This window comes from Kwoniella shivajii, chromosome 9 (genome assembly GCF_035658355.1).
Source record: "Kwoniella shivajii chromosome 9, complete sequence".
Classification (NCBI taxonomy): Eukaryota; Fungi; Basidiomycota; class Tremellomycetes; order Tremellales; family Cryptococcaceae; genus Kwoniella; species Kwoniella shivajii.
Window position 1 is genome coordinate 1,065,127 of NC_085916.1, and position 25,606 is coordinate 1,090,732.

A 25,606-nucleotide genomic window follows, 5' to 3' on the forward strand; every position below is an offset into this window, starting at 1 on the left:
TCACGACCGGGCATCATGAAGGCAGGAAGGGCAATACAGTAAGCCAGCGTTCAGGCCTTTGATCTGCTAATTATTCACTCACTCACGCTGATCGTCTCCTTGCAGACCACTTATTAGGCGTCCTCTTCCCTTGCTTCCTTCTCGGTCACTCGTTTGTTCTCCTCGCCCCTTCTCATCCCCTCCCCTTCCTCTCCGCTCCATCCGTTCCTACTCTCAGATAACTCCTCGACGTGGACCTGCAAATTCTCCTGGATATCCCTCGGACACTGAATATGCCGACTCAACGGTATACGCCTTCAGCTATCTCTCTCGAATAGTGCGATATGTCCTCTACGGGGTATTAACGCTCGGTGGAGTCTCGTTGATCACATTTGAAGGATTACATCTTTACGTCGAGAAAGTATGTATGGCATCACCATCACGGGTGGGATCCGAAGATCAAGATTCTTACGGATGGATAGGCGAGAATCAAGGATGGACAGGTGGGATGAAAGGTGGTACAGATCCCAGATTGGGTCAAAAAGCAAGACATGCTTTAAGAGGTGCTTGGATATGTCAAGAATGGGGCGCAGGTGGATCAGCTACTTCAGCTTTATCATCAAAATCTGCCGGAAGCTCCTTTCATCCTGATTACGTAGCTGTAAGAGGTATGATTGGTCAAAATAAGGACAGTCAGAGTAATAAAGGTATTAGACAAATGGTAGATAGAGGATATGAACTGGCAGAAGAATTTATCGATTTAGCTATTAGAGAAGCTAGGAAGAAAGGATTAGTTTTTCCTCCTCATTTAAGTGGATCAAGATCATCTGGTCCACCACCAATACAACAAAATGAATCGACTCATGGTATACCACAAGGGGATCCTGCTGTACTGGATTTACTTTTATTGAAAGCTGGAATATTGGAAAGGATAAACACTTCAGATTCATTGATTCACGCCAAGGATATATATGAACAAGTACTCAATTCAATGAATCATTCTCAAGATGAACAACATTTGCATAATCAAGCGAGAGTCATGAGATTAGCTGGGAAAGTAGGTGATCTATGTGCTAGAAATGGTGGAACAGATGAAGCCATAAAATGGTGGTCATGGGGCTTAAAGAAGGCCGATATAGAAATGAGTAAAGGTCATAATGGCTTTACTGAAGTGACCGAAGAAGTCAAGAAGGAAAGTAGGGGTTGGTTCGGCTTTGGATCTGGATCGTCATCTTCGAAACAAACGAGAACAGATACTATATCAACTGCACCTACGGCGATATCAGCACCCAGCACGTCACCTTTGAACCTTTCACCAGCGATACTTCGAGCATCAATATCACTTCTTGTTTCCGCTTCGGCTCATCTTGCTACTTCCTCATCTCTTGATGCAGCATCATCTCTCCAGGCCCAAGCCCTTTCTCTCATACCATCAACGATTCAATCAATCAATCCTACATCCTCATCTGCAGATCTAGCGTTACACGAATCATGGCTACAACATCGAGTTGCCTTACTTAAACTTCATCAAGCATCTGTACTTCACGCTCAAAATATTAAGAGTACATCGGGAATACCATTGAAATTAGTTACGGAAGCCTCAACTTTATCTGAAGAAATTGTATCTTCTATTCAACCGTTACCTTCCTCATATACCATTCCTCGATCAAGTCCTTTAGCTGGTCCAGCTAAATTACTCAGGAGAGATGTATTATTGACTGGAGCAGAAACAGCTTATACAAGAGCTGTATTCTTGGAAAGGTCTTTACCTTCAACGCCAAATGGGGAAGAAGCAATACATCAATTGGAATTGGCGGCAGAATGTTTCGAAAGAGCTATGCACTTGAATAACCTTGAAAGTGGCGTTGAAAAGAAAGACGGTGATGAATTAGGTCAAGGTGAAGATTGGAGTAGGTACTGGAGGGGTTACGTGAGAGTGAGAGGCAAGATAAATGGACTAATTGAGTCTCAATCGACAAAGGTAGCATAGGATGAATGATACGTTGCATTTGACTTGTAAATGATGTATATGTATACTATTTATCGTTCACTGAATCATGGATGATGATATCGTTTTTTTCGCTATCAATAGAAAAACGTGCATTCAATGTAGACATTTTCCCTCCAGCTTGTCATGAAACATGCTCTTTCACAGCTGGAAGATATGACCAGATACGATGGTTGTCAGACAGCAAGTGTTAGTATAGATCAGTTGTAATCACTTCTCATAATGCAGGAAAGAGAATCTTAGTAAGTGAAGCTGCAGTAAATAATGGTCCGCAACTCCTAGAACCATTTCGATGATCAAACAATACTGCTATGTGGAACTCAACCAAAGATGCGTGGTGGTGAAGCCATACATTGTTGAACAACCTCCAGAGAAAGACCAGTTTTGACGCGTAAGATGGTGTTTCCAAACCCAACGTTTCGAAGTGACAATCATCCTCGATCCTCCTTTTACACACCTTGATTAATCGTTATCACGACCTGCGTAATCAATATAAGCTTTTCAACTATCCTCCATTCAAGTGCCTTTGTCAGTATCAGTATCATCGATCAGACCATCATACAATCCCTTTCGGATGATTATTTTTATGCTGTATGATCATACATCATCCCCTATGAAATGCGATATGCACCATCCTAACCCTACTCGAAATCCATAAAGACTTCCAGAAAAACTTCAAACTTCTAATAAAACCATTATTCTTTTCTTTTTTAAAAAATGATGAGATTATGCAGAGGCTTTAGCTTCTCGGTTGGCTTTTTGAGAACCGGCAGCTGCGAATCGAGCGTTTCTTCGGAACTATTACAAGTTGGTTATAAAATGGTCAGCTTGACATGTTCGTCTGTCTTTGGTAAATATCATCCACCGCTTTCCCCCAATCTCCTGATAACGAGCACTCCCCTGATGACTCCAGATCATCGAGTTTGCTTCAACGACGATCCAGCAGTAATCTATATTCTCTATTATGACCTTCCCGATTGATTCCCCCTCCTAAATACCCCAAAACACCCAGTTCTCAATAAAAAGATGTCCTCCCCCTTCTTCTTGACGCAATCCCACTCTTAAGTGTGCTCTTAAGTCTGCTGGCATAGACCTGCCTTTCCCCTCATATTCCACCGTTTGTTTCATCCGTCTGAACTCCATTACTCCTCATTTCCTTCTTGAGGTACACCCATTTCCGATACTATTCTATACGTCGAATCCCAATCCCAATCCCGATACCAGTCGACTACCACTATCACTTCCACTTTCATCCTTCATCCAAACAAGATCCAAAAACTCAACTAACCTTGGGGTCAACACCTTTCAATGACTTGTACTTGACGGTTTGTTGTCTGGTGATACCGTTCTTGTGGGCTATATGAACACATTGTGATGATTAGCATCCCTATGCTACCAAATCTTGGGACTTCCGACAAGATCTAACTGTCCATCACGACCAAGCGAACTGATATACCACTTTACAGGCCAAAATGAACAGATAGAAGTGACCGAGCGAGACTCACCCTTTTTGTTTTGGTTGTGAGCTGTGTGATTCTTTGATTTGGCCATATTGACGACTTCTCCTTTATGGGTGTTGATTGAAGGCTAAGAAGAAGGAGAAGAGCTATCGGATGATGATGTTGAATGATCTATTGATGACCCTACAACCAACGACTGGTGTGAGTGGACACGGTATGGGTAGAGAATGCAGAGTGCAGAGTGCAGAGCAGTATGCTCAGAGTGTACGATTCAATTTGAAGAGCGGAATCAATTCTCAGGGGATCACAAAAAGGTCCCGAACTTCCTAAAAGGGCAAATCGGCAAAATGTGGCACTTAGCAAGACTCCATTCAATGTCCGATGAGACTGATCGCTAAACGCCGATTTCAACGATCGCCAGTGATCACGTTCAACGCGTTTTACAAAACCACTTGCCTACAGTACTCCCATCGACCCCTGAAAAGTGGCTGATGATTTGGGTATGAACCGATGAGATGCATATGCCCAGTCTACGCCACAAATACCTTTGGCAATACACATACTCGATGGACCAACGCTCTAGCTGTAGCTTCAGAAGAAGTTCACATCTTTCACAGTCCGCTGAACAGATGGTTTTTACTTTGAACTCGCGAGCGTATGACCTGTAATTCTGCGAGTTATACGAATCGAGGCGCAGGAGCTGCGTTTTTGAACAGAGGATGCGAGTGCCTCACAAACAATCTCGATGAGTGTCCAGCAATGGCAAGACCCAAACAAGATGCCAGTTCAAAGATGACATCGCATTGCATAGAGAAGAAAAACATGTAAAAACCGAAAAAGTGTCAAACCTATAAAGGTGATTGTCCATCATTCAAATGAGCCTATCAATTAATTGATTGATATCCCAAATTGAGTCGTAGAAAAGGGGACTATATCCAAATGCGAGAATATAAGAGTAGCTGTTGCTATACCACTATATTGACTTTGTAATGTTTAAGCGAAAACTGCAGCTAGACCAACTACACCGACAAAGGTGGCCAACATTCCTTTGGGACCAACTGATGATGCACCTGAAGTGGACGAGGAAGTTGTTGAGTTTGACTAAATGTAATATAAGTGGTCAGCCTCGGACAGTGCGAATAGTAGTCTGACTGTGGCTCAGGAAGAGATGTATACACATTTGGTGGCTGATTGCAAGAAAGGATGGTCGGAGATATGTACTCACAGAGTTGGGAATGTTTCCGGTGGAATCTGAAGCTGCGGCTGAGGAAGCTGCTGCAGTAGTGGAAGCTTGACTCATGGTAGTTGGAGAAGTACCAGTCGCTGAACTTGTAGCTGAACTTGAGACTGAAGATGAAGACGATGCGGAAGAAGAAGAAGAAGAGGAAGAACCACCTGAAGTGATATTGAATTGATTTGATTGAGCGAGGATAGCAGCATTACTCTTGTCTGATGACATGAAATTGATTTGGAAAGCTGTTCCTTCAGGCCAGTTTCCATTAGGGTAGCTGACAGTAGCAGTGTTGACGATATCGGATGATCCGGTCGATTGGTTGGCGATGAGTGTTACAGGAGAGTCGGTAAGGAATCCAGCCTAAATGAAGAACAGTCGGATGTCAGCGAGGGTACTTGGAAGTGACAAAAACAATCCATGGTAATCTGAATTCTGTCAATGATGTTTGCACAAAGCGAAGGACAGAGTTGGATGGAACAAGTGCAAGGTCAAACTGATCTCCGTTCATGACCATTTCCTTTGACCAGCTCCACGGATTCGAGAGAAGGAGAATATGACTCACCTGGTTGACAAGTTGTACAACGAAACTTGTTGGATCGGTGGAAACGGCATTCCAAGAGATACTTTGAGACGAAGTCCCAGATTGCCAGATGGTATCTTTATCCGGAGATTCTACTGTGATAGCACCGGCGAGCGCGAGAGCGGAGAGAGCAGCGAGTGTGAGCTTGTACATTGTATATTGTATATTGTATTTTGTATATAGTGTATTGGATTTTGTATGTCTGATCTGTCACGTTTGGTTGGGGTGCGGTGAATGAGATGTATTTGCTGTGAATGTGATTTGTAAAGATCGTTTGTAGGTCGTATATATCTTTATATATGATGGCAGAGAAAGTATGTTGTCGGAATGAATGTGAGGAAATGTTCAAGTGAAAGATGAAGAAAGGATTTGACTTATAAAGATGAAAAGAATGATTGAATGTCAACAACACAGCCTTTTGGGATCCCATTCAATGTCCGATTATACTCACAATCTGAATAAGCATATGGTAGTAGTAACAGCTGAAATCAAAATCACAAATCAACAACAAAACAAATAAAACAGGTATAAACTCAGGAACGCGTTCCTTTGATGCGCCCAGTTCACCCGCCCCCACTTAAAAGCACGCGTCTTTCTCTTTCTCCCCTTTTCTCATCATTCAGGGTGACCTTGGCACAGACCTTTTCGGAATCATTCCCTTTCGGATGCAACAAACATATATGAAAACATGTATTCAGAGATACGTGGCGTTTTGAGCATATCTCATCATGCTTATTCGCTTGTTACCGTTACTTGTAACAATAGGGCGAAGGCACAGCTTTGAGGAAGCGGAAGATGTGAGTGGAATATCGCACACAGCACAGATTCCCGAGTGCATAGCCTCGTCACCATTGTCGGAAATTCATGAGGTTTAGCGCGTACCGTGCAGGACAAGTGCAATAATAAGGTCACGACCTTACACTCAGGTCATTATGTGGGGTCCTATGAGCATTATGTAGCAAGTAACAATTGGTTGTCTCAGGCACTCGACAAAAGCGTATTGCAATCTCAACTCGATCAGATGAAACATGCTGAAGAACAGATGTCAAGTGCAATTACTTCAATGCATTTCATCCAATCCCACCAAATGATCAACAGATATGAACCTGATCAATCCCGAATTTATTAATCGATTTAAGCCTTGTTAACGAATTCGACACCTTTCTTGATGTTCTTGGCAAGGCTGTATCGGATAAATGGAATCAGTGAAGTTCTTCACCATCAAGACCCGAAATCAGGAGTTGATGCTTTACTCACTCGGGAAGACATGCGTTGAGTAATTCTTTTTCCTCAGCGGAAAGTTCACCAACAGAGTTGATCTTCTTGACACCCTCGGGACCGAGTTCGACGTTGGAAGCAAAGTACTCAACACCCTCAGACTCGTAAAGTGGAGATTTGACGAAGGTGGGCTCGACTACACCGGTCTCACCGTTAAGAGCTCGGATAAGGGAGTTGGTGAATCGAGCACCGGCTACATGAGATCGTACAACATTAGTCGGTCATCCTGTCGCGGTGTATCGTGATTCGTGAAGACGATTGCGACTTACCGAAACCCATGGAAAGGGTAGCGGAACCGGTACCGGCTTTAGCTTGAACAACCTCTACATGAGACGTATTCTCGTCAGCTCGTTCTTTACCACCCATCATTGAGCTAACTTACCGTCACCACCGAATTGAATTCTCTTGACCAAAGCTTTGTAAGCCTCACCAGAGACATCTTTACCTTGGGTAGTTTGGGAAAGAAGGGGGACAATGGTGACACCGGAGTGACCACCGACAACGGTAACGTTGATGTCTTTGGGGTCGGCACCTTTAATCTCACCGAGGAATCGGGAAGCTCGGACGACATCGAGGGTGGTGATACCGAAGATCCTGAAAGATGGTAAATTATAAGCCTCAGCATTGAGTTGATTCTTCCATATAAGTAATCAGAGCTCACTTCTTGGGGTCGAAGATACCCTTCTTCTTGTAAACCTCGGCCCAGATGGGGACGGTGGAGTTGACGGGGTTGGCAATGATACCGATGTAAGCGTTAGGAGCGTACTCGGCACAAGCTTCGGCGAGATCTCTGACGATGGAGGCGTTGGTGTTCTGCGTGGGGCGGGAGCGTCATCAGTACCTTTACGCAACTTTTAAATATTGCCTTTCTGCATGGATGATACTTACGAAAAGATCGTCTCGGCTAGTTTAAGAGGTCGTTTGCCAGTTGTCAGCTTCTACTAGAAGTACAAATAAATGTCTCTCAACTCACGTCATTCCGGGTTTTCGGGGTACACCAGCTGGGATGATGATGATTTCAGCACCGGAAAGAGCGGCTTTGATGCTACGAGAAGAGCGATATCAGCGGAATGTTATCGTATTATCATGGTTCAGTCAATGTTGATCGGATCTATATCCAAATAGTCCCATTATGTTTCCCGCTTCTTCCCTGCTGTACGTCCCAGTATCTTGGCAAACAGAGGACATAGTATACTCACTCATCCTTCTCGTAACCTTTGACTTCAGAGTGAGTGTTAACGTGACTGATATCAGCAGCGACACCTGGGGCACCTCGAATATCGTATAATGAGAGACCGGTAATAAGGGGGTCGGTTTTGAGGAGTAAGGACATGGGTTGACCAATACCACCTGAATACATAGAGATGATGTGTTAGCCTGTGCATTCGTTTATAGAAGAGCCAAATGTGTAATGACCGATCTCGACTCTTCGATTTTTGTCGATAGGAGGAAATGTAATTCTCATTCGCCAAACTTGCTCCTTCCAGCCTAGTCGTATTGCTTGACTTGTCACATACCCAGCTCTTAACCAAGGACAGACAAATTGTCTTACGACAAGAGTATCAGAAATTTCAGATACTCACCGGCAGCACCAAGAACAGCTACTTTCCTATTTGATCTAGCAGAAGTAGCGAAACCTCTAGCGAGGGCTGAAGAAGATCGAGCGACAGATCGAGAGAACATCTTTGGTTTCTGTTTTTGTGTTTGTTTTTTAGGTTGGGAAAGAAGAAGATGGTTTGATCAAGATAGAAAGGATTATTTCCGATGATTGTTTGCTCTGGCCGGTGACGATATTTCCCAAGCTGATTGGGGACATATCAATAAAGTTCGGATGTATCGGCTCGTAAAGTAAAGAAAAGTATTACGCCGGAATTTACCGCACCGTGGCGACTTGTGTTCCATTCCACCCCAGTTAGTTTCATAGAGACAGAGATGTGCATATACTCTCTCGTGTGTTGCATATCTTCGATCGTGAACTGCCATGTCAATGCCAACCCAGAATGGATGATTATGATGTTTTTAATGCATACGAGTACAAACAGACCCATAATAAAAATATAAAAATAGGAAAGGACACCGTGACTGTGACCACATGACTTTTGACTTAAAAATGTGTATATGTTTCGACTGACTTACACGCCAAAGCACGATTCATGATCTGACCCACATGAAACTACGAACACGTTTTCTCTTCATGGTGCAATTGCACCTTACTCGGTGGCCATCTCGAGCTTCATCTTGGCAATTGCCAAAGCTGGGTTAAGACCCTTAGGACATGTTCGAGAACACTGTGAAAGAGCGAAGGAGTCAGCATGATTTATTAGAATACTGATACCAAAGCGCATTCTGACACTCCAACACTGTTCATTATGTCCAAACATGTCGATGAAACCCAACTCACGTTGAAAATGGTGTGACATCGGTATAAAGACATTGTGTTGTTCATTCGTTCTTTTCGTTCAGCACCGTAAGAGTCCTAATTAATCATAAATTTGAGATTAATCAGCTTCAAATCATCATAGGTTGAGATTACTGTAAAGCTATTACTTACTCGAGAATCGGCCATCCATCGATAAGCTTGCATCAAAACTGCAGGACCGAGATATTGATCTTGGTTCCACCAGTACTGGATATTCGAAGAAGTAAAGTCAGCTTTTGATCCAATGTACCGCTTCCAACTAGTGTAGACAGAATAGGTCTAATACACTCACGGATGGACAAGAAGTTGAACAACAAGCACATAAGATACATTCGTACATTCCATCAAGCTTCTTTCTGTCTTCTGGACTTTGCAAGAATTCTCCTTGAGCAGGTGGGTTATCGTTCTTGAGGAAGGGTTCAATGGATTTGTATTGTTTGCTGAAAGAAGAGGAAGAGATGCATTAGCATGAAAATTCATGGATTCAAAGCTCAACAAGAAAGATCGAAATACTCACTAGAAAAGGGTAAGATCGGGTACAAGATCTTTGACGATGTACACTATGAAACGCACGAATCATGAGCCATCATCGCCATACACTATGTAGATGCTCGCATGCAATATTACTTACTATGAGGTAATGGGTATACTTTTGAAGCTTTGTTAAGATCTTTATCAATTCTACATAAACAAGCTAAAGTGTTTACACCATCGATGTTCATTGCACATGAACCACAGATACCTTCACGACATGATCTTCTGAATGTGAGTGTAGGATCAAGTTCGTTTTTGATTTTGATCTGGGTTGTAAAAATGAGTATCAGTGTTTCCTTCAAACACAGCAGTTGGGTAAACTCACCAAAGCATCCAACATCATTGGACCACATTGTGACAAATCGACTTTGTATGATTGTAATGTTGGTTTCTCTGAAGGTGTATCTGGGTTCTGCGATTGTACAAAAGAATAGTAAAGTTAGTTTCGCGACTTCTACTCTCTATATCCCTTTACGACATCTCCGCTCGATCTATTGGCTTTTTTTTTCTGGTAGAAATTGCCATCGCCACTTTTCTCTTTTCTTTTGGCTGAAATTGAGAAGGAGACTTACCCATCGGTAGATTTTGAATTCCTTGGTTTGGTCAGGTTTGGTTTCTGATGGAGTGGCCAATGATGCACTTGCACTAGCATGGAACGATCTCGCTACGACTGAAGGAGTGAAGACTGATCGAGATGATGAGGGAATAGCTCTTAGAGCTGATGAGGTTGTTGGTCTGAACATTTTCGATCGTTTATGAGATGGGATTGAGTGGTGAGTAGTGAGTTGCGTATGTCAAACAAGTCTAAGTGGATGTAATGGTAGTGAAGATTGTATCCAAGTTGAGAGTGCAGAGTCAAAATCGAAGAGTTCAAAATGATCTGAGATGGATGGCGTCGTTTAAACAAGGAGGATGAAGTAAGGAAATATAGCAAGTAAAGTGAGATCTTCGATGGTGAGATTGGCTCAACACGATTGGAGAGTTTCCATTTACCAGTGGGATGAAATATCCCAGTTCCTGAAAATAACTTATTACTGCTGGTGTGTACATGTATATATTCATCGGAAAGAATCGCAACTATTCCATTCAATTGACAAATCAGAATCCACCGAATTCACAATACCATGCCACGTGATACTGCCACACCGTGGTTGCAGTTGAATTGTCGGTTTTTCCTCCATAACCGAATATACAGTGCAAGTGGGGTCTCCAAATCTTAAACTCTGCAATTGCATGGAGGTATACGATAGAAGGTATGAATAGTAATGAATGCATGCAACATTCCAGCCTGATCTAGCATCATGCTTTGATGAGCAAACGTAAATCTTCTTTCCGTTCAGAATTCGACACACGTCCTACATGCATTCTAGAGATCCTCTGCAGGTACGCCGTGCATCGCTTTTCTCTTGTACACAGCTTGATCTCTCAACCATCTTCTGTATGTTGAGAGGGAGGTGATCTGTATGATTGGCGGGTGAGGGCGATCGAATGTAGGGTCAATTTGCAGGGGAATGATTTCGTTTCATTGAAGGAACCATATATAGCCAAAGGAGAATACAATGAACGAGAATGAGTAATTACATGTTAGCTCAAAAGTTCTTCATAACTCAAATTGATAGATGATCGAGAACGCGTGTAGACTCACCTTTTCACCATAGAAATCAGGAATGATATTTTGAGCAGATTGGAATCTTGGATCAGCCCTATTACGTTTTATCCTATTGAAGAATTCACGATCCATTATTTCCAATGGTGAGTTGTTACCCCGTGATATCGATGAATGAGTAAGGGAGAATAAGGATGAACCGAGTGTTGGTCCTGCAAGGTATCCGAGAGCTGCAAACCAGTGAAGGAACAAGGTGCGAGGAGGATATATTACATCAGCTTTTGTCGTGTGACCGGGAAAAAAAGGACTTTGACTTACCCATACATCCCAGTCTGATCGATCATTCATATCAAATATCTAGTTAGTGATTTATAAAATAAAAACTCGATTTTGTCAAGGACCCACTCACGTTGCACCTCCATAAACATACCTGAAGATAGCACAAACGGATCAGCGTTGAATCATGACTACGAAGGTGACACAATCCATATCAATGCTATGCTCCATCCTTCTTGACTGTAAACTTTTAAACTTTTCTCCTCACGACTGCCTTTTGTATAAAGTTATCTGCCTTGTTGCTCCACTTTGATGTATCGATCGTCCCCTCTCCGCATTGACCACTTTCAAAATCTCGAGAAGAAGACTTACATAGCTTCGATACCCATTATCAACTGACTAGGATCCGTTTCCAAACTAGCGAAATAGCCACCACCGATGAATAATCCCGCGAACGTTGTAGGGATTGTAGTTATACTTGACCATAACCTCCTTTGTTTTCGCAAGTTGAGATAATTGGGCCATGTAAGTGGTAATTGAGTTGAAGAAGTTGATGCCCTTGATGAAGTTGCTGAAGGTGGTTCTAGTTGAGCTGCCAGTGGAGAAGCTGATGACGATGATGTTGATGATAGTGGTGAAGATGAGGATGAAGAGGAGGAAGAAGAAGAGGCGTGTCGGATTTGAAGAAGGGAAATAGGTTGAGACCGGATTATAGGTCGGAATAAGATGGTTGATCTAGACATGTTGAGGACTGCTTATTCTATCGATTGTACGATTGCAATGAATGAGATTGATGCTTGGATATGTGTCGGATTCGTGTCTAGTATGATTGGCATATATCTAAATCAGTTCAGAAACACATAACTACCACGCTACTCGATACTAATAATGTTATCGAGAGAATACAACAGCAATCTTCACCTTCAACCTTCGATGACGCTCAGATGCGAAAGGAAGATTATATGTGAAACGCAAAAACGCCGAGAGTGGCAGTAACCAACGATAAGAGATTCTTGCCACTATGGTTTAACAACAATGACAACGATACAACTGCTCGTTGTGACCGAAATGACTTCTGGACTCATGATGCATGTTGGAGGTTGACTGAACGATCATACATAATGGCATTGAATCCCTCTATACAAGGGCGAATTCCACTCCCTGTAGCATACAGACAGTAGAATACATTGACATCGCGCTTCCAAAACCCTTAATAAGACAAAACAGCTTGCACTTTCTATAGAAAGTGATACAAGTACCTGATAGGATAAGGACTTGCTTGTACTGATCAATAGATTTCATCAGTAATACCTTTTTTTGGTTCCATTTTGTTCTACGGTATCACAAGTTGGAATCCTTCGATCCTGCTAACCATTGCGTATGGCTCGTAAGTTGTTTCCTCTTTGACAATATTGGTGAAACAAACACTCTAATTAGGACGAGGCTAAGCTTTTACAAGCTGTCACATTTCAAGGGAGTATATACCTGCCCCAAACTCATAAATAAGCTTGGTAGGGGTAAATTATTTCTCTCAGTTGCTCCGATATCATGTATCAAGGCTGCCGAAAACCACGTTTTCATCAAGACTCGATCCCGCAACAAGGATGAAATTCGGGATAACACTGATCGGATATTACACGACCTTAAAGGTATACTCGTATGCTGTGTCGATAAGTACTAGAAATAAAGTTGTTCCTTGACGTATGTATGAATGCATTCGTCGTGCCGGTGGGCTAGATGCAAGCTGGAGGTCAGTGTTAGCGAACATGGGGAGCGTCGTTGCTTTGACGACAACAAACTTTGTCGGTTATCTGCGTTTTCCCAACAACTCAATCAATTTGACAATCAGGCTGACAACCAAGCGTCAGTGATTCTCAGATACCCCATTTCGTCTAAACTCTTCAAGTCAATCTCGAGTGCCGGGGCAGGTGATAATTTAACGGTTGGTACAAGTTTTATTTTCACTGTCGAATTCTCTTTCAGGAGGTAGGCTTTCTGCACTTTTCTTTCGAAAGACATCCAAATAATCGTGGGCAACGTATTTTGCCACTGTGGTGCCCCGCAACGGCAATGTTAGCCGAATCAAAGTAACACTTCAGTTGAATTCGCTGACGAAGGCGATCGATTTGAATGCACCGTAACAACTAATTTGATAAGACTTGAGAGCAAAGCTGAACCTGTAAAGAGGCATCGAGATACATAAACTGAACTGATAGAAAATAATGTCTATCACGACGACTGATGGTTCAGGCATCACGGGAAATGGCCAACACTCAAATGGGCACGCTTCAGTCAAGGGAGATCCCTCAATACCTCCTTCAGAAGGAAGATGCCTTTTACTTGATATGCCTGGAGAGATATTAAGTCAAATATCATCGTGAGTAGACTTCTGGCAGCACTCGCCCATCTTCCCACTGCCCATAAGTTAGTACTATCGTTGTACATAATTTTGAATGATACTATATTGCTCTGAGCTGAATATTATATATTTTGTGGTAGCTATCTTCCTCTTCCTACATTAATTCAATTCCTATCTTTGCATCCCTTACTACTCTCATTGACACAATCGCATTTATCACCTATACCATCGTCCACACGATCACTATTATCTACACCACCTTATCCAAATGCCTTATCAGTTATACCTCATCTAACGCATTTCCTTCCTCCTGATCCAGACGACGCGAAACGTCTTTTCCTACAAATACTCGTGAGAGCAAGACCGAAATGGATATTAGAACGGTTCGAAGTACTGAGATGGGAGGATGAATTTTGGAAAGAAGCTTTCGAGAGAAGATTCTTACCTAGCTGGAAGAGGTATAAGGAAGATGAAGATAATTGGAGATCTGTTTTCTATAGGTGAGTACCAGTATAGTAGTCCTGCGTTATTCGGGTTGTAGGACTGCTAGAGCAAAGGAGGTGGTGACTCAATGCAACAAAACTGGACGATGTAAAATCAAGACAGATTACATCGTGTGGGTCGACGGCTGACTCTTAGATTCCCTATCATAGAATGCTTGGAAGGATAGAACATCGTCAATCCGGGTGCACTCATGAAGAAGCATGGACGGTAAGTGAATCATCTCTGCATTCATGCGGAACTTTTTGGTACGAGACCTTACTCTGTCCACCTGAAATAATTAGCGCTTTGTCACACTTCATCGAAATGGATCGGCTAGTTTGAATAGAATGTATTCACGTACTTTTGATCCATACGAGATATACGATGAATTAAAGTAAGCACACATCTTCTTCACCATATCGGAGAAACCAGGCTGATCAAACTGGTGAATTTGATTGAATGACATTTAGAAACCAAAACAATTTCTCTTCACATCCTACTACAGTTCGAGTTTTACTTCATTTACAAGATGTACGAATTATAGCTCTGGGAGTTTTGATTGATCAACCTTCATTATTCGTTAATCCAAACGCTCATCTCACTTTACATCCACCTCTGCTTAGACATCTATCTTCACCTCCAGATGATAATGCAGTACATCAATCAAGATGGTTCAGATCTTCTGATGAATCGAACAACTCAAAATTGAAAAGTGGAGGAGCAAGAGCTCAAGTATCATCAATTACAAATACCACTACCGTAACGAATGAAGCGTATTTCCCACTTGTTCGATCATTATCTCCTTCATCACCACAAAATACTTCCTACGGCCTTTCATCACCATCAGATATAGCTCCAACTACTGGTCCCATCCCAATTCCTTTAATCATAAATTCAACTTCCGTCCCACCCATCTCACCTTCAGGATCAGCTTCGTTTGGCCGGATCTTGGGAAATTACATACCTGGAAGAAGAAGAACGCAGAGTAATTCGGCTGGAGGAACGAATCACAATGAACAAGCATCCATCGGAGGTGGAACAATGTCTAATTCACTTGGGAATTTAGGTGGCGTATTGACTCTTGTGAGGAGTAGAGATAGCGATGATGGCTCGAATACAAGAAGAAGGACGTTCTCTTTCGGAAGGAATAGATCTGGATCATTATCCACTAACACGACCAATGTCAATAATGGTAATCATGGAGAACCAAGTTTATCGAATTTAGCTGGACCATCCACATTACCTGCTTTAAGTGAACTTTCACCTTCAAAAGAAGATGATCACATCTCTGTATACCAATCTCGACAGATGAATGATAGACCTTATGATATGATACAGAAACCTCAACCTGCACTATCACATAATCGATATCCGAACTACACTTCACCAATAGAGGGAGGATACTCGACCACGACGAACGATCTAAGGAATAACCATCCGGAAGTGGAAGATGAATATGAAGGTAATCTTTGGGCTGGGGACGTTACTTGGTCTGGTGATGGTAAGAGGATGGCTGAATGGGATGAAGAATTAGGTAAAAGGAGAAGATGGGTTGGTCCGATGATGTGAGTATACACCATACCTCTCGTATCCATTGTGGAAGGGGGCGTGTGGTAGACTTGTTTTTTGCGCTGCTTTGAAATTTACCGCTAATTTCGCTCTCTGCCTGGAATCACAGTATACTAGCCCAAATCCATCCCTCGCATCGGGCTCAACCTCATCCACCAGGTGTTAACCCAAATTTACCCTTGGAAGGCTCAAATCCCGCTCTAGGTCAAAATGGGATGTTCGCGTCTTTGGGATTCGAAGATGTGGAAGCTCTATTCCCTTGGATAGAGTTTAAAGGTAGTGGTGGAAATAGTGGAGAGGCCAAAAGGAGTGGATTAGGATTCTGATCTTCATTCTTTTCGCCGATACACTTTCCAATGAGTGTGGGAGTAAAGAGGAATGGAACATGGCGTTTCGTATACACGAGTTTTGTATAACTATATTTACTCTGATATGAATTAAGATGATCTTTCTCGTCTGATCAATTGTTAATATGGACAATGCATTCTAACGCAATGCTACAAAAGTACACAACTTGACAAAACGTGTATATCCGATACAGACTACCGATTAATCCTGTCGATTTGATCTCAAATCCAATCACAATAAACCAATAGTGATATCACCTTTGATTCTCGCACTTAGATGTACTTCAACATCTAAATCAAGTTGAATCCTAATTTTCAAAGCTCCTTTTTCGTTGTCTTCTTCTTCCCCACCTTCCCTATCTTTACTTCCTCCCAACAAACCACCTTTTTTACCGCCTAGTAAACCGCCTTTATCTTTCAATGGTTTTAACGCATTATCACCTACGTTACTTAACGATTTTGTAAGTTGTTTAGAAGTATCTGTCAAACCATTTGATATACCTCCTACTGTATCTCCTAGCCCTTGGGTAGTTTGACCTAATTGAGATCCTATTCCACCTGCTGTATCCCCTAGTCCTTTAGCTGTATCACCAACTTGAGAACCTAGTTGACCAGCTGTACCTCCCAATTCGCCAGCAACGCTACCAACCTGGTCTCCCAGTTGTCCAGCAACCCCTCCTACTTGATCTCCTACTTGTCCACCTACATCACCTACTGGACCTAATTGATCGGTGAGACCACCTGCATTCCCAAGTTGCTTCGAAACACCACCCAAATTTCCAACCCCACCTAAACCTCCTCCTCCACTGTCGTCTTCATCCTTTCCTTGATTACCTTGTCTATCATACTCTGTCGTGGGAGCGGTTTGTGGTCTACCTTGACCTTTCTGTTGTAATTCTCTTGAACCGGGTTTACGGTTAACGACTCGTTTCAATTCCTCTTCACGTTCATCTAAAGGAAAATCAGAGGGTTTGGAATGGGAGAATTGGTTCAATTTCTCTTCTCTGTCCGGGTAATCGGCGTGTCTTTCAGATCCTTCACGAGTCTGAGATTGTGCATCATCGCCATGGTTATTGTCCATGTCATTGGGTGACTGATTGTCATCTGGAGACTCCTTCTCGTTGACGATAGGATTTTTGGAATCAGAAGATGCTTCAGTAGCATTAGGCGAAGTAGCAGGTTTGGATTCGACTTTGTCTTCGCTCTCAGATTTCGGCGAGGTTCTACGTTCATTGTCTCGAACACCATCATTTGCCTTGTCTTCATCTTCGTCGTCGTCCTGCTTGTCATCATCATTATTATATTGTTCGGTCTTTTCGTCATTTCCTGCTTTGTCTCCCTTCTCCTCATCTTGAATTTCATCTTCTTCTACGACATTACCATCATTTTCGTTCTCCTTTTGGCCAGCGGTTGCGCTTCTGTCATTTTCATCGACGTGCTCGTTTATATCTGGATCATGCTGAGAATGCTCGGATCCTGGTTGTTTGGGTGAACCAGGCTGAGAGTCGTTATATTCGTTACTAAGATGAAACGAAAACTTATACGTTAGTAAACAGGTATGATCACACAGGTGAGAACAGAATATGTATCGAAGATTGTGTAGAAGTGGAATTCGACTTACTTGTTCTGATCTGATGACATGTTGAGCACACACTGACAAGTCACTAAATTCAAAGTGTAAGGGATCTAGCTGTTCCGTGACGATTTGACGCCTGCAATGGGATATCTCAATATGATTGTATCTTGCAAAAGCTTTTTTTCTTCATGTGAATCACAACTACCTTATATCAGTTGGGAGCGGCGAAGAAAAGAAACATTTCTCCTGTCAGTGTCTAGCCAAAACGTCACAAAGGAGGTGCAAGCGTCATTCCTGAATGATGTGATGTCATATACACACACACACACACACACACACACACACACACACGCTCGGATCGTCCATCAAAGGGGGTCATCACGGGTACTCACCAGATAGAAATCTCTGTCAGAGGACATGTTATCGCCAACGGTTTCAGTAATCATGAAATGATATCATTCCCTACATTGATCTGGATACAACAAGATGTCACCAAAGCCGCTGCTCCGTGGCACCGCCTACATGTGATCTTTCCCTTCCTTCTCACGAACTTTAAAAGCACCTTTACGTCTTACTTGATTGACTTGTTCCAATACCCATTCTCTACATTCCCTATCTTCTGACGATGTCGTCCACCTTTTTCTCGCTATGTGACATTTCATTTTCATTCCATGTCAGCTTAACTTTTTTTTTTCGTAGCTTACGTGTAAAGCACACTTGAAATCAGAGGAAATTCGAGATTACTCACCTACGATACCCCATCCTTTAGTGGAAGGTACTCTCAATCCTTCTTTTTCCCAATGCCAACCACATTTCAACCCATACCACCCCAACCAAACTAGATAAGACTGATATCTACTTATACCAGGTTCCAGACCATTTTCGAAACCACCTTCAGGCGTATGAGGATGTTCTGGCGCAACGAATTGTAAACTATCGAAAGATGCATCTAGCGTATGCAGACAGCATGGTAAGGATAGATATGGGACTGGATCTGTCGGAATGAGCGATAGAAGCGGTAACCATGGCTATATGCCAGGTACGATTTCATCAGCTATGTTGTATCGCAGATTACCAAAGGGCAGCTTACAGTCAGTTCATCGGCATGATTGCCTATCAAGAAAGTGTGTTTTTCAATGACGCTTTTCTCTTTGCCTGCCCATTGACCTGATTCCCACTCTTGAATGGTATTAGGGAACCACGAAGGGGGATCTATAGGTAACTCAATTAGAGCATCTTGTGTTTTTCGGGGATACAAAGGCCATGTACGTCTAGTTCTCAGTTCATACCCTTTCCCATGGTATCCCTGCACGTGTTTATGTCAGCGATCAGCCCTAAATATCCTAGTCCACTGAAGGAGTACTACTGAAGAGGACCCTTACCTCCGCTATAAGTATATGTACCAGAAGACCGTTTCCCTATTACCACAATGCCATCATCAGCTGTTGCGCCATTGAGATTGACACATGAATGATCGCAAGCTAGAATATACGACGTCTACTCACGCAGCCTAAATCTATGAAACCGCCTTCTGGTCTACCCCAAGTATCCCATTCCCTTTCTTCTTCTTGATCTGTCGTATTTGATGGAGGTGATAGTGGAGGATACATATCTTTCCAAAGTAACATCAAGAAAGCGGCTATGGCAATATCCTGTTCACCCCATTCGGATAAATCAACATTTGTTGGTATCAAAGGATCATCTGGGTTGGATATGCCCTGATCATGGCGTTGGTATTGGCTTTCTCTCGCAACCCGATTAGAAGCGGTGTACAAGGGGATACAGTCTCAGAAAAGAGAATACAGCGAGGTGGAAGGAAGTGACAGAATTCGATGTATGGAAACCAAAACATACCTTCCATACATGTCTTTTGACATCTTCCAATTTACTTATTAACCCACCTTGTTTAGGTGCTCTTGAATCTAGATGTCTATGTCTATCTTTGAGTGTGAGGTATAAATCTTGGAAGTTGTCTCTTGGCACGATTACCTAAGAAAGAGTTGGTCGGTAGATTTAGCTCGAGTACTCAGTAAAAATGGGACGAAGTGAAAGACGAAGTGAAAGAGGCGTTCAAGATGAGAGAGGTGATTCCAAAGTTTTTTCCATTTCATAAGAGTTGTAACTTACATCATGTACTCTTCTCTTTTGATATCCAACAAATTGTCCATAACCATGTTTATGTAAAGTTTCTAATAAAGCCAAACACGTTCTATATAATCTCTCTTCACCTTCATTCTTTATGAATACTTTACTTTTCTTATTATTGTTCCTATTCATCGTGGTGAGAGATTTTGGATGTGGATTCGTTGATTCGGTCTGAAGTTCAGATGAAGGGGAAATGATCGTAGCTGGGGGCTTGATATCTTTACTTTCAGTAGAAGTATCATCAATTGAAGGTCCAGCTAAAGGAGAACGACGTCGTGGTTTTATCGGTCTTGGTGATAACGTGCTTGTATCTGGATCAGGTGATTCTGACGTTGCATTTGAACCAGAACCGGAGTTTGGTATTGGATTTAGAATCGGTGGTGGTGATGACAAATTTGAAGAAGATGGTCCGTTATCGATGGATAACGCATCAATGCCAATTCCCACTCCTACTCCAGAGCCATTGACATGATCACTCGATTGACCACTATCATCCGGAAACGGGACATAATGTATTGATATGATACCTTGGATTTGATCATCTCTCTCTTTACCTTCTTCACCTTGGTCTTCTTTCACTGTACTAGGTTTGACAACATCATCATCAACTTTACTTTTACTTGATATTGATTCATAATGATAAGCTAATTTCTTGATCTTTGGGTGATAATATGGTATTTCATCTTGATTATTGACTTCAGGTATTATAATTACTATTCCAATATGTTTCTCCATACTATTTGCTGCATCTTCATTACCATTACCATCACCATCTCCAGATATCTGTATATTCTCCTCCTCCTCTGAAATCACCTTGGACCGATAAAATAGGATGGTTTGATCAATCTTGTTATCTCTTCTAGGTTGACGAGGTAGTATTCTGACTCTCATTTGCTCTATCAATTCCATAATTTCCTCTCGTTGATGTAGGTTCTGGACATGATCGTATGATATAGACGAGGTAGATGGGGTTGAAGAAGGAAGCGGATCAGCTCTTAGGATTAAATTGGCATTTCGTTCAGGATGTATACTTAATGTCTTCAGCGTGGACAAGAATACAGATAAAGGGAAATAACAAGGTGAAGATATTATAGGTATCCAAGCTTCCGTGGACGTCGGTGATGATAGGACTGAAGAGGATGGAGAAGATATTCGAGTAGGGGTGAATGGTGGTGGTTGAAATCCACCAATCTGAGAAGGGAGATTCATCTCTAGGATTAATTTGAAGGTGCTAAATTGTCCTTAAACTGGGTCGTACCAAAAACCCCAGAACCGAAAGCTGCTATTGAAGGATGAAAGAACAGTCGATCAAAGAACTGGAAAATGGATCATTGGATACAAAAGTTGTAACATTTTGTCGGAATGGAGTACCTCCACTTTTTAGGTAGTTGCGAATGATTATCAGACAAGAATCAAATGAAGCTCGATGGGCTGCCCTTCATAGATCATGACATGAATGTTCATTGCATACAACTCGTTGAGTGGATCTTCTCCCAAAGTCAAAGATTCATTTTCCACCACGCCATATATCGTTTCAGATCCGTCTTCTTCCATTCCTCCTTTGCTTTTCAATCAGTATGGGAATCAAATCAAGGATCTTGATTCCATCTTGCACTATAGTATGCTATATTCCCTCCGTCAGATTCTTTGTCAAAGGCTTGTAATAATTTATACTGATCGCTTCCAATTCACTACATCTACTTCCTTCATTCCCCTCTGCACCCTCCCCCGTCTTCACAGAATGATAACTTGGTCTTTCCAAGTTCACGCATGTCACGAAGTATCCGGTTGAGCGTTTGCGAATTTATTCAAGATGTAATTGAGGAAAACGGTTTGATCGTCTTCTGCCATCGGTTCGTTCCTACTTCGTTGGCAATGGAAAACACAAAGAGAAATCATCAGTTTACATTCCTCTTTTTCATTACCATCTTTAGCTTCCTTCATAGAAACACGCAAGATATTCAAAAACAAAGCCTGGCTTAATCCCTCGACAAGCGAAAAAAATCACTCACCCTTCCTCAGTTTGTGGTAAAGCGAATGGATTAAATCCACTTCCTGTCCCAGTAGTACCTAGTGTACTTCCGAGATTATCATTTCTGCCCGTTGTCAGACCCAAATCACTGAAATCAAATGAATCTAATAATGCATTACCAAACTGTTGTTGATTCTGCTGTTGTTGTTGTAAGGTCATGTTGGTCGTGTTATCTGGATATTCAGGGAAGAAAGAATTTGTTTGATCGGTCATATCAATTTGTTGAAGTTGCTGCTGCTGCTGTTGCTGTTGTTGTTGTGGAGCGCTAAGAGGAGGAGCAGAAGAAGATAGATTACTGAAAGGCGATATCAGGTTACCGTGAAGTTCAGGTGATATCAAAGGATTATTTGAATTGTTACTGTTATATCCTATCTGTCCATTCATATTGTTATTACCAGCTTGCAATTGGTTCAACTGTTGCTGTTGCTGTTGATGCTGCTGCAACTGTTGTTGTTGTTGTTGTTGCTGCTGCTGCTGCTGAAGACCTTGAAGAGTCTGCTGTTGGTGTGGTTGTTGTTGTTGAGTCAAGGTATATGCTAATTCAGGCGACCAATTTGTGCTATCTGGAATACTTCCATCTGATCTTCTACCCAATGAGGGAGGTTGTAATGGTCTTGGAACTCTTTTATCTGTATTCGCGTTATTGATAGCATTCTGATTACCGAAAGGTTGTTGAACATCTAAACCAGGCATCGAAGGAGCTATATAGCCCCAAGGACTAGTGGATATATTCTGAGCACCTGAATTCCTTCTTGCAGCTTGACGTTGTTCTTCGATTTCCCTATAAGCCTGTAAACGTAATTGTCTCTTTTCTTCTTCCGCTGCTCTTTTACCAGATCGTGTTTTGGCTAATCCAAGTAACAAATCAACAGGTGTTTGATCCTCTTCTTTATTCCCACTTCCACCTGATCCACTACCGCCATTACCACTCGTACCTGTACCTGTACCACCACCTGAGCTGGATGAGGGAGCTTGTAATCTAGCTTTGGCAGTTTGTGATTTCGCCGTGAGAAACTCAACGATTGCTAGTTCTTCTTTGACTAATGGTTCAGATATACGACCTTGTGCATCGGGTGATCGACCGGAAACAACGTTGAGAAGTTGGCGAAGTTCATCTGCTTGTGGGGAATCAGGGTCCACTACGGAAATTACCGGCGTCAGCTTCTATAGCCCACTGTCTATAGGCACATATTAGCTCACGCTTTATGGTGACTCCCAATACCATGTATGAGTTCAACCTGCTCGTTCGGGATTAGCCAGCTTCCTTTCTCACCTTCGCAAACTCCTACTCACACTCTATATCCACCGCTATTGACTATCAAATTACCCTTCTCCATGACAAACGATCTTCTGCTGAGTAGATCTGCTCGAGCAGACTCGATAGCTGCGTTCTTCGAGTACCCATATCTACTATCTTGGGGTTTTCGTCTTAGGAGGTAAGGCCTAAGATTCATCTTACTCAGCTACACGACTCCGAGAGATACAGCAATTGACTCACCGGTTCAGCGTGATTCTAGTGTAATACCATTCACAAGCTAATAAGTGTCTCTGAACGAACAAATACGGATGTGTAGCATCAAGTGAAGTGTCGGGGTTGCTCATTGAGAAGAAGGGCGGTAAAGCATCTTTCCAAGATAATAGTTCCCTGTCGAGATTAAGGACCACTGCGTAATCAGGTAATTGAATGGCGAAAGTATGATACGCTATTCTACCCATTATTTCTGCTAATTTGTGTCTGTAACGAAGACGATAGTCAGCTTAGACGTGACTTCGCCAGCAAGATTCAGAAAGTTGAGAGTCGGGAACCGGCGTCACTCACCTGACTATGACATAGGTGTATTGAGTAGGTTTAGTCAATGGATGTCCTGCAGGATCGAAATCACCATTTTCAACTTCCTCATCATCTAGATTTGCCGGTATCTGAGTATCTGTATGTGAATCACTTATACTTGCTGGTCTGCCAACTAATAAAGAGATTGTTCTATCGAGATGATACAACATCGACCATGCTCTTCTTCGAATCTCAACTTCCCTTTTATCTGTGATATTAAGGACAGTACCATCTCTATATAGACCGACTTGGAAAGCAGTGGTTAGAGGAGTAGAACCCTCCGCAGGTCGACGCGTGAGTAACCTGAAGTGTCGTCAGCTTTGAATGTCATGGAAGAGCCAGCGACCGGCTGCTCACATGTATCTGGAAGCAAGAAGACCGGCGAAAAGAACATCCAAGTTATCTCGTTGTAATGCTTTGGCATATTCCAATCCACTCCTTGCAGAACCATAAAATCTCCTCGACCAACCAAGCTGCTCATCCCTCGGGACGAGCTCATGAGGAGCGGATAGAGTAGCGATTGCGAGCTGTAAATAGGCTCAGCAACTATTCACACATGCCACATCAATCCAGAACCTAATAGCTCACCACGATGAACATCAAGGGTAACCATTTCAAGGTATCCGCATCTACCTTGGGGCATGTAGGATTTCTCCCTATATGATCGAAGAACTTGTTATATCGTCTCATGAAACTTGCTTTGTTCATCTTATACCTTGTCCAGCTAAAATGATCATGTCAGCAACAGCGTCTGCTGGAATATCAGCGATATCATAACTTACTCAATGTCCCTATAGATGGTCATGTGGTCAACTACAACTCATCGTATGCCAAAGACGGTCGTACTCACCGGAAATACAATTCTACCAAACCATCAGCCATTCTTCTACCTGGTACACCTGCGATTAACCATTCCAAATGACATTTTCCCACTCCACTTTCTTTCAAAGTCTGTAATATATCTCTCAGATCTTGATTCTCCTCAGTTGTCAACGATATCCTTCTACCTTCTCTTAATCCCCACCCGAACCCTGTCCTTCCGGGCGGAGTCGAGTAATTCATGTGTGCAGGGAACAATCCTGAAGGAGGTGGTTTATGTGGCATTGGAACTCTAGGTTGGGAAGCTTCGTTGGGTGGTGTAGCGTGAGGATGGAATATCTCTTCACCTGATGCAGTGAGTGTCAATACATCAGGAGAAGAAGCGTCGGTAGGTACATAGTTTCCATTCGAACGACTAGGACCTGTTTGAGGTAAAGCTGTCACGAGCCGAGATAGCAGGGATTCGATAGTATTCAATCGGGCGTGAACGTCAGAGTTGCTATAAAAGGCATTGATTAGTTGAGTCATAAACAGACATATCCCCGATCATTCAGCTTTCGCCTCCTTTTCGGTCCTCGCTTCGTTCTACTCTGACACGCTCACTCACCTATTAGGATCCTCTACACCGTTCAAGAACGGTCTACAAAGATGAGGTACTCTTCTCGCAACACATTGTGAACAAGGTTCTTTCCTATCACATTTCTGCTTTCTCCTATGACATTCTACACAACTGAAATGTACCCTTGTCCTTTTCGGTTCTCTCGGATTCCGCGAGACTGTTGAAGCTGCATCGTCGTCTGTCGAAGGGTCTATAGGTACAGATTGTTTCCTTTCCTTTGTAATGGGTGATGGCGATGCTTTACGTTTTTTCGAACTTGACGAAGGCACTGATTTCGTTGTATTGCCGTTGTTGTTGTTGTTGCTATTACTGTTGATGAATGATGACAGTGAACCGGTGGATGTGGATGGTGGTATATTCGTTTGATTTTGTGACATCTTCGGGGTATTTGTGATTAGATGTTGAGTCGTTACGTTTGTGATTTGTGACGATTATAGGACCTGCTTATTCTT

At 42.4% G+C, this 25,606-nt stretch overlaps 9 protein-coding genes across 9 annotated transcripts; 2 read left to right on the top strand and 7 right to left on the bottom strand.

Annotated features, from left to right (window-relative positions):
• Positions 1-15: 15 nt before the first annotated feature.
• Positions 16-1,969, top strand: IL334_006724 (uncharacterized protein; the record flags this gene model as incomplete). Its single annotated transcript, XM_062938421.1, has 2 exons — positions 16-38; positions 106-1,969. 2 exons carry the CDS (start codon positions 16-18, stop codon positions 1,967-1,969), a joined length of 1,887 nt encoding a protein of 628 aa, XP_062794472.1.
• A 2,471-nt stretch (positions 1,970-4,440) lies between these two features.
• IL334_006725 (uncharacterized protein) lies at positions 4,441-5,414 on the bottom strand (the record flags this gene model as incomplete). Its single annotated transcript, XM_062938422.1, has 3 exons — positions 4,441-4,548; positions 4,673-5,041; positions 5,244-5,414. 3 exons carry the CDS (start codon positions 5,412-5,414, stop codon positions 4,441-4,443), a joined length of 648 nt encoding a protein of 215 aa, XP_062794473.1.
• Positions 5,415-6,395: 981 nt separating this feature from the next.
• Positions 6,396-8,222, bottom strand: IL334_006726 (malate dehydrogenase, NAD-dependent; the record flags this gene model as incomplete). The annotated part of the gene is made up of 9 exons (XM_062938423.1): positions 6,396-6,444; positions 6,519-6,732; positions 6,809-6,862; positions 6,922-7,133; positions 7,201-7,352; positions 7,428-7,443; positions 7,513-7,584; positions 7,739-7,889; positions 8,123-8,222. The coding sequence occupies 9 exons, from the start codon at positions 8,220-8,222 to the stop codon at positions 6,396-6,398; spliced, it is 1,020 nt and encodes a 339-aa protein (XP_062794474.1).
• A 527-nt stretch (positions 8,223-8,749) lies between these two features.
• On the bottom strand, positions 8,750-10,235 carry IL334_006727 (succinate dehydrogenase [ubiquinone] iron-sulfur subunit, mitochondrial; the record flags this gene model as incomplete). Its single annotated transcript, XM_062938424.1, has 8 exons — positions 8,750-8,827; positions 8,941-9,015; positions 9,091-9,165; positions 9,251-9,398; positions 9,476-9,518; positions 9,590-9,758; positions 9,818-9,904; positions 10,065-10,235. The coding sequence occupies 8 exons, from the start codon at positions 10,233-10,235 to the stop codon at positions 8,750-8,752; spliced, it is 846 nt and encodes a 281-aa protein (XP_062794475.1).
• Positions 10,236-10,858: 623 nt separating this feature from the next.
• Positions 10,859-12,117, bottom strand: IL334_006728 (presequence translocated-associated motor subunit PAM17, mitochondrial; the record flags this gene model as incomplete). The annotated part of the gene is made up of 5 exons (XM_062938425.1): positions 10,859-10,951; positions 11,138-11,328; positions 11,417-11,430; positions 11,508-11,528; positions 11,747-12,117. The coding sequence occupies 5 exons, from the start codon at positions 12,115-12,117 to the stop codon at positions 10,859-10,861; spliced, it is 690 nt and encodes a 229-aa protein (XP_062794476.1).
• Positions 12,118-13,596: 1,479 nt separating this feature from the next.
• On the top strand, positions 13,597-16,111 carry IL334_006729 (uncharacterized protein; the record flags this gene model as incomplete). The annotated part of the gene is made up of 6 exons (XM_062938426.1): positions 13,597-13,751; positions 13,874-14,233; positions 14,387-14,444; positions 14,519-14,610; positions 14,687-15,781; positions 15,895-16,111. The coding sequence occupies 6 exons, from the start codon at positions 13,597-13,599 to the stop codon at positions 16,109-16,111; spliced, it is 1,977 nt and encodes a 658-aa protein (XP_062794477.1).
• A 253-nt stretch (positions 16,112-16,364) lies between these two features.
• On the bottom strand, positions 16,365-17,773 carry IL334_006730 (uncharacterized protein; the record flags this gene model as incomplete). Its single annotated transcript, XM_062938427.1, has 2 exons — positions 16,365-17,652; positions 17,754-17,773. The coding sequence occupies 2 exons, from the start codon at positions 17,771-17,773 to the stop codon at positions 16,365-16,367; spliced, it is 1,308 nt and encodes a 435-aa protein (XP_062794478.1).
• Positions 17,774-18,226: 453 nt separating this feature from the next.
• Positions 18,227-21,062, bottom strand: IL334_006731 (uncharacterized protein; the record flags this gene model as incomplete). Its single annotated transcript, XM_062938428.1, has 7 exons — positions 18,227-18,354; positions 18,457-18,736; positions 18,799-19,014; positions 19,091-19,126; positions 19,214-19,426; positions 19,563-19,697; positions 19,836-21,062. The coding sequence occupies 7 exons, from the start codon at positions 21,060-21,062 to the stop codon at positions 18,227-18,229; spliced, it is 2,235 nt and encodes a 744-aa protein (XP_062794479.1).
• A 564-nt stretch (positions 21,063-21,626) lies between these two features.
• On the bottom strand, positions 21,627-25,531 carry IL334_006732 (uncharacterized protein; the record flags this gene model as incomplete). Its single annotated transcript, XM_062938429.1, has 10 exons — positions 21,627-21,714; positions 21,866-23,024; positions 23,086-23,123; positions 23,179-23,328; positions 23,384-23,620; positions 23,705-24,019; positions 24,074-24,243; positions 24,305-24,440; positions 24,567-25,034; positions 25,143-25,531. 10 exons carry the CDS (start codon positions 25,529-25,531, stop codon positions 21,627-21,629), a joined length of 3,150 nt encoding a protein of 1,049 aa, XP_062794480.1.
• Positions 25,532-25,606: the final 75 nt, after the last annotated feature.